Below are 17439 nucleotides of genomic sequence, written 5' to 3' on the forward strand. Positions count from 1 at the left end.
TAGCTGCAGGTAGCGATCGGTTGAAGAGCATGCATTTAGTTTGACTTTTATTTAAGAGCAATTGGAGGCCACGGAAGGAGAGTTGTATGGCATTGAAGCTTGCCTGGAGGGTTGTTAACACAGTGTCCAAAGAAGGGCCAGAAGTATACAGAATGGTGTCGTCTGCGTAGAGGTGGATCAGAGACTCACCAGCAGCAAAAGCGACCTCATTGATGTATACAGAGAAGAGAGTCGGTCCAAGAATTGAACCCTGTGGCACCCCCATAGAGACTGCCAGAGGTCCGGACAGCAGACCCTCCGATTTGACACACTGAACTCTATCAGAGAAGTAGTTGGTGAACCAGGCGAGGCAATCATTTGAGAAACCAAGGCTGTCGAGTCTGCCGATGAGGATGTGGTGATTGACAGAGTCGAAAGCCTTGGCCAGATCAATGAATACGGCTGCACAGTAATGTTTCTTATCGATGGCGGTTAAGATATCGTTTAGGACCTTGAGCGTGGCTGAGGTGCACCCATAACCAGCTCTGAAACCAGATTGCATAGCAGAGAAGGTATGGTGAGATTCGAAATGGTCGGTAATCTGTTTGTTGACTTGGCTTTCGAAGACCTTAGAAAGGCATGGTAGGATAGATATAGGTCTGTAGCAGTTTGGGTCAAGAGTGTCCCCCCCTTTGAAGAGGGGGATGACCGCAGCTGCTTTCCAATCTTTGGGAATCTCAGACGACACGAAAGAGAGGTTGAACAGGCTAGTAATAGGGGTGGCAACAATTTCGGCAGATAATTTTAGAAAGAAAGGGTCCAGATTGTCTAGCCCGGCTGATTTGTAGGGGTCCAGATTTTGCAGCTCTTTCAGAACATCAGCTGAACGGATTTGGGAGAAGGAGAAATGGGGAAGGCTTGGGCGAGTTGCTGTTGGGGGTGCAGTGCTGTTGACCGGGGTAGGTAGGAGTAGCCAGGTGGAAAGAATGGCCAGCCGTAGAAAAATACTTATTGAAATTCTCAATTATGGTGGATTTATCAGTGGTGACAGTGTTTCCTATCTTCAGTGCAGTGGGCAGCTGGGAGGAGGTGTTCTTATTCTCCATGGACTTTACAGTGTCCCAGAACTTTTTTGAGTTAGTGTTGCAGGAAGCAAATTTCTGCTTGAAAAAGCTAGCCTTGGCTTTCATAACTGCCATATACAGTAGGTTGCTGAAGTCCCATTACAATGTGTAAGTCTAATAATAAATATTCCCGTCTGATGATTTATCAGACTTTTCCACATTTTTTAAACCTTTATTTTACTAGGCAAGTCAGTTAAGAACAAATTCTTATTTTCAATGACGGCCTAGGAACAGTGGGTTAACTGCCTGTTCAGGGGCAGAACGACAGATTTGTACCTTGTCAGCTCAGGGATTTGAACTTGCAACCTTTCAGTTACTAGTCCAAACCTCAAACCACTAGGCTACCCTGCCGCCCCACATGAATCATGAGATCACTTTTTGTCATTTCGACTTCTGTGGATTAAATATTTGAACGTCATACCTTTAAGCCAACACAGCCCTAAAACATGCAGAATTCCATTTGGCACGTATTCAAGGACACAGAGATGGCTACAAGATGCTATTGTATACTCAGTGAGGCTTTTAAGCATGAACACGTGCCCACATGGTAGCATATGGAGTGTTATCAGCTATCATACTATTTAAAATGGATGAGGGGGATTTGACATGAATGCCCCTAAAAAGATAACAGGTCACATGTCTCCAGGGCCCTAAGTGCATATTCGGTTAGGCATGGTACATCGATCCCTGATAATGCTTAGACACAATGCACAGTCAATCCTCTTCATGCCTCTTGGCACCTACATTTATATATGTCATTCAGCAGACACTGTTTTCCGGAGTGACTAAAAGTAGTAGGTGCGTTCAAGTTAATGCTAGTAGTAAAAGCCATTTAAAAAACAAAATATGCTCTTTGAAGAGGTAGGGTTTCTGACGTTTTCGGGAAGATGGGCTGGGACTCTGCTGTCATATCTTCAGGGGGAAGCTGGTTCTACCATTGGGTGCCAGGACAGAAGAGCTTTGACTGGGCTGAGCGGGAGCTGACCTCCCGTAGGGGTGGGATGTCCAAGAGACCAGAGGTGGCAGAACAGAGTGCTCAGGTTAGGATGTAGGGTTTGAGCAGAGCCTGAAGGTAGGGAGAGGCAGTTCCCCTTGCTGCTCCGTAGGCAACCACCATGGTCTTGTCGTGGATGCAAGCTTCGACTGGAAGCCAATGGAGTTTGCGGAGGAAAAATCTAATCCAATTCAATTGTATTGGTCACGTACACATATTTAGCAGATGTTATTGCAGGTGTAGCGAAATGCTTGTGTTCCTAGCGCTAACAATTCACAACAATACACAAAAATATAAAGTCAAAGAATGGAGTTAAGAAATATAAATAATAGGATGAGCAATGTTGGAGTTGACATTGACAAAAATATAGTAGAATTGAATACAGTATATACTGTACATATGAAATGAGTAAAGTAGTATGTTAACATTATTAAAAGTGACTAGTGTCCAATTATTAAAGTAACCAGTGATTCCATGTGTCACGCCCTGACCTGAGAGAGCCTTTTTATGTCTAGTTTGGTTTGGACAGGGTGTGATTTGGGGGGGGGCATTCTATGTTTTGTTTTCTAGGTTTCTTTGTTTCTATGTTCTGGCCGGGTATGGTTCTCAATCAGGGACAGCTGTCTATCGTTATCTCTGATTGGGAATCATACTTAGGTAGCCCTTTTTTCCCTCCTTTGATTGTGGGTAGCTAACTTTGTTTGTGGCACTAATGCCCTGTAAGCGTCACGGTTGTTGTTTTGTTGGCAACATTTTAAATTAAAAGGGAAATGTACGCTCACCACACGGCACCTTGGTCTTCTTCCAGCATCGGCCGTGACACCATGTTTATGTACAAAAATCAAATTTAATCAAATCAAATGTTATTTGTCACATACACATGGTTAACAGATGTTAATGCGAGTGTAGCGAAATTCTTGTGCTTCTAGTTCTAATATCTAACAAGCAATCTAACAATTCCTCAACAACTACCTAATACACACAAATCTAAAGGGGTGAATGAGAATATGTACATGTAAATATATGGATGAGCGATGGCCGAGCGGCATAGGCAAGGTGCGATAGATGGTATAAAATGCAGTATATACACATGTGATATGAGTAATGTAAGATATGTAAACATTATTAAAGTGGCATTATTTAGAGTGCATTATATAAAGTGACTAGAACAGCATCCTCTAAGGTACAGGGTTGAGTAACCGGGTGGTAGCCGGCTAGGAATGGCTTTTTAACAGTCTGATGGCCTTGTGATAGAAGCTGTTTTCAGTCTCTCTGTCCCAGCTTTGATGCGCCTGCACTGACCTTTCCTTCTGGATAGTAACGGGGTGAACAGGCCGTGGCTCGGGTGGTTGATGTCCTTGATGATATTTTTGGCCTTCCTGTGACATTGGGTACTGTAGGTGTCCTGGAGGGCAGGCAGTGTACCCCCAGTTATGTGTTGGGCAGACAGCGCCACCCTTCTGCGGTTGCGGGCAGTGCAGTTGTCGTACCAGGTGGTGATACAGCCCGACAGGATGCTCTCAATTGTGCATCTGTAAAAGTTTGTCAGGGTATTTGGGGCCAAACCAAATTTCTTCAGCCTCCTGAGGTTAAAGAGACTCTGTTGCGCCTTCTTCACCACACTGTGTGTGTGGGTGGGCCATTCCAGATCGTCTGTAAACACTCCAGCCAGCTGGTCTGTGCATGCTCTGAGGATGCGGCTAGGGATGCCATCTGGGCCAGCAGCCATGCTGCAAGTTTAAATGTCTTACTCACGTCAGCCACCGAGAATGAGAGCCCACAGTCCTTGGTAGCGGGCCATGTCGATGGCACCGTGTTGCCCTCAAAGCGGGCAAAGAAGGTGTTTAGCTTGTTCAGGAGCAAGATGTGTGTCCGCGATGTGGCTGGTTTTCCCTTTGTAATCTGTGATTGTCTGTAGACCCTGCCACATACGTTACGTGTCTGAGCCGTTGAATTGCGACTCCACATTGTCTCTGTACTGACATTTTGCCTGTTTGATTTCCTTATGGAGGGAATAACTACACTCGTTGTCTTCAACCATATTCCCAGTCACCTTGCTATGGTTAAATGTGGTGGTTCGCGCTTTCAGTTTGGCGCTAATGCTGCCATCTATCAGCGGTTTCTGATTTGGGTAGGTTTTAATTGACAACATCCGCTCTATACTTCCTGATGAACTCAGTCACCGTGTCAGTGTATATGTTGATGTTATTCTCAAAGGCTACGCAGAACATGTCCCAGTCTGCATGATCAAAACAATCTTGAAGCATGGATTCCAAATTGGTCAGAGCAGCATTGAATAAACCTTAGCACAGGTACTTCCTGTTTGAGTTTCTGCCTATAGGAAGGGATGAGCAAAATGGCGTCATGATATGATTTGCCAAAGGCAGGGCGGAGGTAGCAGTTGTAGAGTATTTTAGAAGTGCGAGTAGTACAGTCAATGTGTTGATAGAACTTCGGTAGCATTTTCTTCAAATTTGCTTTGTTAAAATCCCCAGCTACAATAAATGCGGCCTCGGGATATGTGGTTTCCAGTTTGCACAAAGTCCAGTGTAGGGCTGTCGTGGTATGGGCTTGAAGGAGAATATTCACGGCTGTGACTATAACCGAAGATAATTCTCTTGCGGAGGTAATACGATCGGCATTTGATTGTATACTAGGTCGGGTGAACAAAAGGACTTGAGTTTCTGTACCTTATCACAATCACACCATGAGTAGTTAATCATGAAACATACATCCCTGCCTTTTTTTGTGAGAGTTCTTTATTCCTGTCTGCGAAATGTACTGAGAAACCAGCTTGCTGTATGGACGGGAACAGTATATCTGGAGAGAACCATGATTCTGTGAAAAAGAGTATGTTACAGTCCCTGATGTCTCTCTGGAAGGAGATCCTCGCCCTGAGATCGTCTGCTTTATTGTCCAGAGACTGAACATTAGCGAGTAATATACTGGATGGTGTGCATGCCTCCTGAGTCGGACTAGAAATACACTCCAAATACCTCTTGGAGCAGCCTCTGGGATAAGTTCAATTGCCCTAGGGGGTACGAACAAAGGATCCAATTCGGGAAAGTCGTATTCCTGGTAAGTTACGGCCGCTCTGTATGTATATTTAATTGCCTTTCAATGGGGAATGGTAGTAGCTGCAAGGAGCACCAGTTTGAGTAAAGAACTGCAACGCTGCTGGGTTTTTCATGCTCAACAGTTTCCCGTGTGTATCAACAATGGTCCAGCAACCAAAGGACATCCAGCCGACTTTACACAATTGTGGAAAGCATTGGAGTCAACAGGGGCCAGCAAACATGTGGAACGCTTTGGACACCTTGTAGAGTCCATTCCCCGACGAATTGAGTATGTTCTGAAAGTGTTCCTAATGTTTAGTACACTCAGTGTATATTTTCACACTATGAGGTTAATGAGAATAATACTGTGAAGTTGTGAAAATGCACTTTTAGTGTAAGAGCTGTTTGAAAATAAAATTACAGCCTATTTTGGTGGGGTGGAGTTTTGGCCTGCCTGGTGTGATGGAGTGATGAATTACGATTCACCAACTGGCAGTCTAATGGACAAATCTGGGTTCGGCGGGTGCCAGGAGAACGCTACCTACCCAATGCATAGTGCCAACTGTAAAGTTTGGTGGATAAGGAATAATGGTCTGGGGCTGTTTTTCATGGTTTGGACTAGGCCCATTAGTTCAATGACAAAGACATTCTAGACGATTCTGTGCTTCCAACATTGTGGCGACAGTTTGTTTCAGCACGACAATGCCCCCAGTGCACAAAGTGAGGTACATACAGAAGTGTTTTTTCAAGATCGGTGTGGAAGAATGGCCTGCAGAGCCCTGACATTAACCCCATCGAACACCTTTGGGATGAATTGGAACGCTGACTGCAAGCCAAGCATAATCGCCCAACATCCGTGCCAGACCTTACTACTGCTGTTGTGACTGAATGGAAGCAAGTCCCCACAGCAATGTTCCAACTTCTAGTGGAAAGCCTTCCCAGAAGAGTAGAGGCTGTTATAGCAGCAAAGGGGGGGACCAACTCCATATTAATGCCCATGATTTTGGAATGAGATGCTCGACAATCAGGTGTCCACATACTCCTGGTCAAGTAGTGTATTTTTGTCACAGTAAGGTACTTAATTGTTATACAGAAATGATTTGATATTGATATTTAAAAAACTGCTGCATGTCCTTTAACAATGTTTTTCCATTTCTCCTGTCACAAGGGGATTTAAGATGAAATCGTCAACCCTGTTATGGTCAAACCTGTTAGATTATTTGGCACTTAATATGCTCTTACCACAGTAATATTTGTATTTAACCTCTTGAGATGGGAAAACGTTTATTTCTATTTTTATGAAGTGGAACATAATGCTCTCTGTGACAGAATGTTTTTTAACCAAACTGCACATCTCAAAAGTCGCCAAATTATGGAATAACCCACTGCAAGATCAAATGGCTGTTTGATTATTTTTGTTCAAGAAATCATTCAAATAGAACACACCCTTTACAGGAGGAGTGCATCAAAGTGCATATTCATCCATTTCTCCCGTCCTATTTGACTCTCAGCTCCTCCCTCACCTGAAGGACTGGCTGGGGTGGGGATGACTGATGGATGTGCTGACACACCATCATAACCTGGGCGGAGAACAATAAATACTGAGGCCATTCATTCATAGGGATGCTGCATAGAGATGAGGCCAGCTGCATCCGTTTGCAACGGCAGAGCCTGCAGAGCTGCTGGGACTGAAATCGAGTTAGAATATTGGTAATGACATAAGAGACTCCCGGACACTGTTCTGGCCAGCAAACCGGGAGTTCAGTTTGGTCTGGAGATGACCTTTCTATAAAGCACATCCTTGTTCATTCCCAGCATGAGGTGCAGCTGACAAATACGTCTGTTTATACACAGCAATACGTTACCTGGGATTTCGTTACGAGCTGATAACAGCTCTGCAGAATTAAGCCATGCTGTTTTTTATACCATCTCTGCCTCTGTGAATGACCTTTCTTTCATTGAGAGTACACGCTGAAAGGTAGATGGAGAGAGAGAGAGAGATTAGAGTTTACTCATTGGCAGATAGCCTCTGGCAGAGGTGTAGTCCAGAGCTCTCAGTGGTTCCATTCTATTCTGGCAGAGCTTGGGACAGAGTGGATAAGTTAAAAGACTTGACTCTTAGCCTGGATTGACTTTGTTCTGTGTTGAGATGGCCAAGGTATAAACTCAGTGCCAAGGAGCTGAAACATCTCCTTTTTCTATTAGTGGGAGAACAGGGACCTTTACCTCTGCTTGGGTGAAATGCCAAAAAGCACTTGTTATTCCCATAATGTTACGTCCTCAGTAACCAAGTCAACTGGGTTTCATAACACAAACAGATGTCAATTGTTTACCTATTCAAAAAGCAAAAGGGTCAAAATACACAAAGAACATCAAACAACACATGTACAGTACGTGAGGTTGATAATGTACAGCAAATAAAAATAAACAATTGTGTCCCTAACTTACAGGTAGGTAATGGCTACAGTATGAGGGAAATGTTTTGGAAACCCTTGCCAATTGATGGCCAAGTGTAACATATGCAGAGCACATCACACACAGTAATATGCCTTAATGACCAGACCCTATTTTCCTTCCCCACCTCAGTCAGTGCCATAGGATTCCATTAGTCCTATTAGTTGAGCTGGAGCAACTGAAACACACAGTAATATGCCTTAATGACCAGACCCTCATTTTCCTTCCCCACCTCAGTCATGCCTTAATGACCAGACCCTATTTTCCTTCCCCATTAGTCCTATTAGTTGAGCTGGAGCAACTGAAACACACAGTAATATGCCTTAATGACCAGACCCTATTTTCCTTCCCTACCTCAGTCAGTGCCATAGGATTCCATTAGTCCTATTAGTTGAGCTGGAGCAACTGAAACACACAGTAATATGCCTTAATGACCAGACCCTATTTTCCTTCCCCACCTCAGTCAGTGCCATAGGATTCCATTAGTCCTATTAGTTGAGCTGGAGCAACTGAAACACACAGTAATATGCCTTAATGACCAGACCCTATTTTCCTTCCCCATAGGATTCCAGTCAGTGCCATAGGATTCCATTAGTCCTATTAGTTGAGCTGGAGCAACTGAAACACACAGTAATATGCCTTAATGACCAGACCCTATTTTCCTTCCCCACCTCAGTTTTCCATTTCTATTAGTTGAGCTGGAGCAACTGAAACACACAGTAATATGCCTTAATGACCAGACCCTATTTTCCTTCCCCACCTCAGTCAGTGCCATAGGATTCCATTAGTCCTTAGTTGAGCTGGAGCAACTGAAACACACAGTAATATGCCTTAATGACCAGAATTTTCCTTCCCCACCTCAGTCAGTGCCATAGGATTCCATTAGTCCTATTAGTTGAGCTGGAGCAACTGTAATATGCCTTAATGACCAGACCCTATTTTCCTTCCCACCTCAGTCAGTGCCATAGGATTCCATTAGTCCTATTAGTTGAGCTGGAGCAACTGAAACACACAGTAATATGCCTTAATGACCAGACCCTATTTTCCTTCCCCACCTCAGTCAGTGCCATAGGATTCCATTAGTCCTATTAGTTGAGCTGGAGCAACTGAAACACACAGTAATATGCCTTAATGACCAGACCCTATTTTCCTTCCCCACCTCAGTCAGTGCCATAGGATTCCATTAGTCCTATTAGTTGAGCTGGAGCAACTGAAACACACAGTAATATGCCTTAATGACCAGACCCTATTTTCCTTCCCCACCTCAGTCAGTGCCATAGATTCCATTAGTCCTATTAGTTGAGCTGGAGCAACTGAAACACACAGTAATATGCCTTAATGACCAGACCCTATTTTCCTTCCCCACCTCAGTCAGTGCCATAGGATTCCATTAGTCCTATTAGTTGAGCTGGAGCAACTGAAACACACAGTAATATGCCTTAATGACCAGACCCTATTTTCCTTCCCCACCTCAGTCAGTGCCATAGGATTCCATTAGTCCTATTAGTTGAGCTGGAGCAACTGAAACACACAGTAATATGCCTTAATGACCAGACCCTATTTTCCTTCCCCACCTCAGTCAGTGCCATAGGATTCCATTAGTCCTATTAGTTGAGCTGGAGCAACTGAAACACACAGTAATATGCCTTAATGACCAGACCCTATTTTCCTTGACCAGACCCACCTCAGTCAGTGCCATAGGATTCCATTAGTCCTATTAGTTGAGCTGGAGCAACTGAAACACACAGTAATATGCCTTAATGACCAGACCCTATTTTCCTTCCCCACCTCAGTCAGTGCCATAGGATTCCATTAGTCCTATTAGTTGAGCTGGAGCAACTGAAACACACAGTAATATGCCTTAATGACCAGACCCTATTTTCCTTCCCCACCCAGTCAGTGCCATAGGATTTGAGCTGGAGCAACTGAAACACACAGTAATATGCCTTAATGACCAGACCCTATTTTCCTTCCCCACCTCAGTCAGTGCCATAGGATTCCATTAGTTGAGCTGGAGCAACTGAAACACACAGTAATATGCCTTAATGACCAGACCCTATTTTCCTTCCCCACCTCAGTCAGTGCCATAGGATTCCATTAGTCCTATTAGTTGAGCTGGAGCAACTGAAACACACAGTATATGCCTTAAACCAGACCCTATTTTCCTTCCCCATGTGCCATAGGATTCCATTAGTCCTATTAGTTGAGCTGGAGCAGACCCTATTTTCCTATTTTTCCCCACCTCAGTCAGTGCCATAGGATTCCATTAGTCCTATTAGTTGAGCTGGAGCAACTGAAACACACAGTAATATGCCTTAATGACCAGACCCTATTTTCCTTCCCCACCTCAGTCAGTGCCATAGGATTCCATTAGTCCTATTAGTTGAGCTGGAGCAACTGAAACACACAGTAATATGCCTTAATGACCAGACCCTATTTTCCTTCCCCACCTCAGTCAGTGCCATAGGATTCCATTAGTCCTATTAGTTGAGCTGGAGCAACTGAAACACACAGTAATATGCCTTAATGACCAGACCCTATTTTCCTTCCCCACCTCAGTCAGTGCCATAGGATTCCATTAGTCCTATTAGTTGAGCTGGAGCAACTGAAACACACAGTAATATGCCTTAATGACCAGACCCTATTTTCCTTCCCCACCTCAGTCAGTGCCATAGGATTCCATTAGTCCTATTAGTTGAGCTGGAGCAACTGAAACACACAGTAATATGCCTTAATGACCAGACCCTATTTTCCTTCCCCACCTCAGTCAGTGCCATAGGATTCCATTAGTCCTATTAGTTGAGCTGGAGCAACTGAAACACACAGTAATATGCCTTAATGACCAGACCCTATTTTCCTTCCCCACCTCAGTCAGTGCCATAGGATTCCATTAGTCCTATTAGTTGAGCTGGAGCAACTGAAACACACAGTAATATGCCTTAATGACCAGACCCTATTTTCCTTCCCCACCTCAGTCAGTGCCATAGGATTCCATTAGTCCTATTAGTTGAGCTGGAGCAACTGAAACACACAGTAATATGCCTTAATGACCAGACCCTATTTTCCTTCCCCACCTCAGTCAGTGCCATAGGATTCCATTAGTCCTATTAGTTGAGCTGGAGCAACTGAAACACACAGTAATATGCCTTAATGACCAGACCCTATTTTCCTTCCCACCTCAGTCAGTGCCATAGGATTCCATTAGTCCTATTAGTTGAGCTGGAGCAACTGAAACACACAGTAATATGCCTTAATGACCAGACCCTATTTTCCTTCCCCACCTCAGTCAGTGCCATAGGATTCCATTAGTCCTATTAGTTGAGCTGGAGCAACTGAAACACACAGTAATATGCCTTAATGACCAGACCCTATTTTCCTTCCCCACCTCAGTCAGTGCCATAGGATTCCATTAGTCCTATTAGTTGAGCTGGAGCAACTGAAACACACAGTAATATGCCTTAATGACCAGACCCTATTTTCCTTCCCCACCTCAGTCAGTGCCATAGGATTCCATTAGTCCTATTAGTTGAGCTGGAGCAACTGAAACACACAGTAATATGCCTTAATGACCAGACCCTATTTTCCTTCCCCACCTCAGTCAGTGCCATAGGATTCCATTAGTCCTATTAGTTGAGCTGGAGCAACTGAAACACACAGTAATATGCCTTAATGACCAGACCCTATTTTCCTTCCCCACCTCAGACCCTATTTTCCTTCCCCCCTCAGTCAGTGCCATAGGATTCCATTAGTCCTATTAGTTGAGCTGGAGCAACTGGAAACACACAGTAATATGCCTTAATGACCAGACCCTATTTTCCTTCCCCACCTCAGTCAGTGCCATAGGATTCCATTAGTCCTATTAGTTGAGCTGGAGCAACTGAAACACACAGTAATATGCCTTAATGACCAGACCCTATTTTCCTTCCCCACCTCAGTCAGTGCCATAGGATTCCATTAGTCCTATTAGTTGAGCTGGAGCAACTGAAACACACAGTAATATGCCTTAATGACCAGACCCTATTTTCCTTCCCCACCTCAGTCAGTGCCATAGGATTCCATTAGTCCTATTAGTTTGAAACACACAGTAATATGCCTTAATGACCAGACCCTATTTTCCTTCCCCACCTCAGTCAGTGCCATAGGATTCCATTAGTCCTATTAGTTGAGCTGGAGCAACTGAAACACACAGTAATATGCCTTAATGACCAGACCCTATTTTCCTTCCCCACCTCAGTCAGTGCCATAGGATTCCATTAGTCCTATTAGTTGAGCTGGAGCAACTTAGACCCTATTTTTCCTTCCCCACCTCAGTCAGTGCCATAGGATTCCATTAGTCCTATTAGTTGAGCTGGAGCAACTGAAACACACAGTAATAGCACCAGACCCTAAGTCAGTGCCTTAATAGTCTTGATTCCATTAGTCCTATTAGTTGAGCTGGAGCAACTGAAACACACAGTAATATGCCTTAATGACCAGACCCTATTTTCCTTCCCCACCTCAGTCAGTGCCATAGGATTCCATTAGTCCTATTAGTTGAGCTGGAGCAACTGAAACACACTGTAAAGACAGGTCACTGAAAAGTCAATCGCCACCAAAAATGACATTTGGAAACAAGGTGTCACCAAAACACAGACACTTAAAACTGAACTCCATTCACTTTTATTTTCATCATGATCCCTTTTTTAAATATTTTTTTTTATATACTTGAAAGAAGAGGAGGGGGTTAAATTCTCATTGGAAAACAGGAGGGTAAAGATTTACAAAACAATGTCCTCGGTGAACAGAAATGTACAACGTTACATAATCATATTAACGGACCAAAAACATAATCATTAAAAAGAAAGTACAAATTGATGGGGATAGCGCATTTAAGGCAATTGCTAGTTAGCGGAGTTTGCTCCAAAATAGTGTCAATCATTCCCCCTACATTGTAACGTAACAGAAGTGGGCCACGTTCATGTATGTACAGGTATGTAATGGGATGCCTTAGATTCCTAGGCCTCTGAATAGGGTCGGGAGGGGAAGCTAGCTCGGGTGGATGTGGGTGAGGCGGTTGGACGGGATAGGTAGTTAATATTGCAGCACCAGGACATAGTCAGGGTGAAAGGAGAGAAGCAGAACCAGGCAGGTATACATTGCATCAACTTTCTCCTATTTCAATTTGGAGAAGGGGGGGGGGGGGTGGTAGGAAGGTTAGAACTAACCCCTGTGGTGTCCATGGTGCTGAAAAAGGTGTTAGTGAAATAGAGCAAAGCAAATGACACGTCATTGCTGCAAGAGGTACTGTGCAGTATTCATGGTCACTTTGCTGAGATGACAATGACCATAATCAGACAGAAAGCTGTTTAGGATGTAAGTAGGTAACCAGGATGTAGAATTTACAGCTTGTTCTGTTCTTTTAAAGGGAGTGTTAAACGTCATTCAGTATAAACCACGAAACTCCTGCTGGTGGGCTACACTTGATTATCTTGAAAGAGTCCAAAATAGAGGGAGTGTGACAGGGAAAAGGGGGGAGGAAAATATTATTATACCAATTATTTTAAGTTCAGTACAATCCAGGAAATAGAGTTCATTTGCAGCTGTCGCCACAATAAACAGAGCAAATTCATACGCTGTGGTACTTAGAAACTGCCGAGCAGCTCTACAGTAGAGGGGACAGCGTTCATATTCACAGAAGGAAGGAAAGAAACGACAGGAAATCATCAAGACACAATGTACATATCAACACATGTATATAGAGAGGGTCTTTTTTTCTCTGTGGAAATCTTGGTACATGGGGATCGACTGGGACCGTTGGTTTTGTTCCGAAAGGAAAAGAAGTAGAACCAGAGATGTCCACTCTGTCCGCTGGTTTAAAACAAAGAAAGTGAAGGTCTCAAAACAGAAGCCCGGTCAGTGTGTGAGCACATAGTGGATCCTCTCTCTCCCATCCTTCTCTCTCGCTCTGCCGTCCCCTGATCTGCTTCCGACCAGAGGAGACACATTGTCCTGAGTGTCCCATGTCCCGCGTCTCCTGGTCAGAGAACAGTCAGTCAGTCACCATCAGATCAGTCAGTCACCATGCTCACAGGCCCTGAGTCAGGTCTCGTCACTCCTGTGAAGGGGTGCGTTCACACATATGAGTGTCTGTTCGGGTTTATAAGAGGGAGAGGGGAGGGAGGGAGTAAGGACTCTGTAGTCTGGTGAGGCCTATTGATGAAGCCTACAGCAGCCTTTCCTTTCCTCTCTTGTCTCAAGTCTGGGTGTAGTCTGTGTGTAGTCTTGGTGTAGTCTGGGTGTAGTCTTGGTGTAGTCTGGGTGTAGTCTGGGTGTAGTCTTGGTGTAGTCTGGGTGTAGTCTTGGTGTAGTCTGGGTGTAGTCTGGGTGTAGTCTTGGTGTAGTCTGGGTGTAGTCAGACGGTGGTAGGTGGTGTAGCGTTCCCCTGCATGGCAGAGATAAGATCTCCCGGAATTTGCTTTCCACGATGTCCGTGAGTGAGTTTGGTGTGTGTATGTATGTGTGTGTGTGTGGGGGCGCGCACGTGTGATGTGTGTGGGGCCCTGGTCTGCCTGTGTATGTGTGTGTGTGTGTTTCCAGTATGTTCGTGTTAGCGTGTCCAGTGTATATGAGTATATGAGTTCCAGTTACCCCACTGAGTTTAGGGAAGTTCCATGTTCCAAGGACCAGGACAGTGCAGCATACATGGTGTGTATCTCCAGAGTGAGGCCCCAAATCAAAGAGGTGTGAATTCCCAGCCATGTCCATTACCACTCACTATTACCACACGAGCCAAAAAGATGACTCGCTTCACCAAAAAATGAAAACCACTGCGGTCACAAACACAATCTCCAGGCTGCAAACAAAGAGAGAAAGAGAGAGAGAGACATAGAGAGACCGTATGAGATCAATGTAGCAATGGCGGTAGCATTATCCATAGGGAGAACTATGAAGCTGAAATGGAGCTGGTAGACCAAAACGAAGCTTGCATGCCAAGAACACAAAGTCACAGTCTGACAAAGGTAAGCACTAAATTAATGCTGTTATTCATAACTTTTAAGGAAGAATGGGTTGGCTCCCAGGGAATAATGGCTTCCAGTGTCATTAGGAAAATGATTAGCTACATATAGCATGATTCCCTAAACAACGAAACTCTATGAATCACAACTGTGAAAAGACATGTTGGCCACACAACATAGATGATTCCACTCCTATGACTATCACAGGTCCTGATGGTCACTAGGGAGATGGAGAACAACAGGGGAAACAGACAAGAGTGCAGAGAGGAAGAAGGCAAGATTCTCTGTGTTTGTCGACCAGGACAGACTTACCTCTGCTGCAGGAGATGTCAACGACATCAAGGCCAAATGATAAAGGCAAGAGAAAAGAATAAGAACAGAAACAAAAACTGCAGCGAGAAAGAGAAAGAGAGAGAGAGAGAGAGTGAGTCGGGAAAACAGAAGACGTGTTAGCCACAGGCAGGAACAAAGGAAGCTTTAGGAAGTTACAAAGACACTGTGCTACTAAGTAGGGGGGAACTAGTCCGGATAATGGCTAGCCTTAGCCTCTATGGTGAATAACAGAGCCTAGCTATAGCAGAACTATTGTAGAGCTTGGGTTACCTGGGAATGTCTGTGGACTAGAGCATAAAACACAATCTGCGTCTCTGAGTCATGTACATTCTCAACAGTTTTTACCCCCAAGCCCTAAGACTCCTGAAGAGGTAATCAAATGGCTACTAGGACTATTTGCATTGTGTGCCTCCCCCCTCTATTTACGCTGCTGCTACTCTCTGTTTATCATATATGCATAGTCACTTTAACTATACATTTGTGTACATGCTACCTCAATCAGCCTGACTAACCGGTGTCTGTATGTAGCCTCGCTATTTCTATAGCTTCCCTACTGTATATAGCCCATCTTTTTACTGTTGTTTTATGTCTTTACCTACCTATTGTTCACCTAATACCTTTTTGGCACTATTGGTTAGAGCCTATAAGTAAGTATTTCACCTGTTGTATTAGGCGCACGTGACAAATAAACTTTGATTTGATTTGATTAAAACTTTAAAAGTCCTGGCATAACTGAACCCCTCATTTACCTCAGTATTGTGCATCAAGGGAAGGAGAACTACAGGCCACGCCTCATTATGTTTGGCTCATTAACTAGTCAGTGATGTGGGGTTCAGAGAGGTCTGCCTGATGCGTGACTATAAGGAAAGGGTAGTCTGAGTGTCAGTCAGCGTGAAAACCTTAGAGACAACCACACATTATATTACATCTTTTAACAGACCCCTTCAGGTCACAGAAGCATCACAGGGCCTGAGTCCCAAATGGTACTTTATTTTCTTTATAGTGCTCGACATCTGGTCAGGGCCCATTGGGCTCTGGTCAAAAGTAGTGCATTAGATAGGAAATTGGATGGCATTTGGGATGTAGTCAGTTTATAGCCGACGGGAGAGGAGAGAGCAAAACCTGTCTGACGGTAAATATCTCTGCCCGGCCATCTTACCTTCTCCTCCAGATCCTTAATCTGTCTCCTCTGGATGTCTGTCTTATCCTCCAAGTCCCGGATTCTCTGAAAAGATTGTAAAGCAAATATTGTTGTTCCCTTAGCGAATATACAAAATCTATTCAACAGTAACATTGTACAACTGTATGCCAAGCCAACACAAACATGCTCCATACATTTATATTTTACATAGATTTCTGAATCAGCACTGGGAAATATAAATAAATGTTTGAGAAAACATTAGGAAAACAGTCATGTACAGTTGTATTTTCAGTATTACAGTTTTGGTGTATCAGTAAAGATTATTTAGGTACATTTCGCATTTCATTGGAGCATCTGACTGTGGCATGGTTTATTGAAACAATAAATGTTTTCTGGGGAACCATGGGACTGGTGATGCTGACAGCTTTGCCCTTGGAGTGGCCTGGTAAGTGGTTCACCAGCTGGGTGCGTGTGAGAGGCTGGCACAGTGCTGCTACCCCTGGAGTGACTCAGTCAGTGTAAACTGTAAATAAATGGAGCATCGCCCTCTTCTGTAGCATTGAGGAACTGCAACAGCAGCATCATCTCCCAGCCTGCTTTGTTCCATGTTAAAAACTACAATTTAGAAATGAACAACCTTGTGTTCATTCAAGTAAACATATGATGTGTTCTATTAAATGTTTCAACTGCTTAGAGTATCAATATCATGTCAATGTCAGGTGTGAGTGTGGCACTCTGTTTTGAACAGACGTTCGGGATCTGTGACAGTCCTGTCATCCAGCTGTTCTTGATGGACATATTTTAGGCGGGTGCAGGTGTGAATCCCTCAAGTTAAATTATCAAAGGGAGTTTATGCCATATGTTGACTTATACAGGTACAGTGCCTTGCAAAAGTATTCATTGCCCTTGGAGTTTTTGAATATGGCACCACCACAAATCTGCCAAGAGAGGGCCGCCCACCAAAACTCACGGACCAGGCAAGGAGGGCATTCAGACGAGTGGCAACAAAGAGACTAAAGATAACCCTGAAGGAGCTGCAAAGCTCCACAGCGGAGATTGGAGTATCTGTCCATGGGACCACTTTAAGCCATATACTCCACAGCGCTGGGCTTTATGGAGGAGTGGCTTAAATAAAAATAAGCAAACACATTCAGTGTTCGCCAAAAGGCATGTGGGAGACTCCCCAAACATATGGAAGAAGGTACATTTACATTTACATTTAAGTCATTTAGCAGACGCTCTTATCCAGAGCGACTTACAAATTGGTGCTTTCACCTTATGACATCCAGTGGAACAGCCACTTTACAATAGTGCATCTAGGTCTTTTAAGGGGGAGAGAAGGATTACTTTATCCTATCCTAGG

At 44.0% G+C, this 17439-nt stretch overlaps 1 protein-coding gene across 4 annotated transcripts in view; it reads right to left on the reverse strand.

Moving 5' to 3' along the window:
- Window positions 1-12250: 12250 nt before the first annotated feature.
- Window positions 12251-17439, reverse strand: part of LOC115105270 (janus kinase and microtubule-interacting protein 2-like) — a 48431-nt gene continuing 43242 nt past the window's right edge. For 2 of the 4 annotated variants that reach the window (XM_029627083.2, XM_029627084.2), the window contains exons 20-22: window positions 16095-16160; window positions 14915-14991; window positions 14353-14439 (exon numbers count right to left, since the gene is read on the reverse strand). In XM_029627083.2, coding sequence (XP_029482943.1) covers window positions 14941-14991; window positions 16095-16160 — 117 coding nt within the window. In that variant the 3' untranslated portion in view covers window positions 14353-14439; window positions 14915-14940. Of the gene's footprint in view, window positions 14440-14914; window positions 14992-16094; window positions 16161-17439 lie in introns of all 4 variants that reach the window. The other 2 variants (XM_029627081.2, XM_029627082.2) reach the window with 1 other exon arrangement.

The sequence above is a fragment of the Oncorhynchus nerka genome, linkage group LG22 (genome assembly GCF_034236695.1).
Source record: "Oncorhynchus nerka isolate Pitt River linkage group LG22, Oner_Uvic_2.0, whole genome shotgun sequence".
NCBI classification, from domain to species: domain Eukaryota; kingdom Metazoa; phylum Chordata; class Actinopteri; order Salmoniformes; family Salmonidae; genus Oncorhynchus; species Oncorhynchus nerka.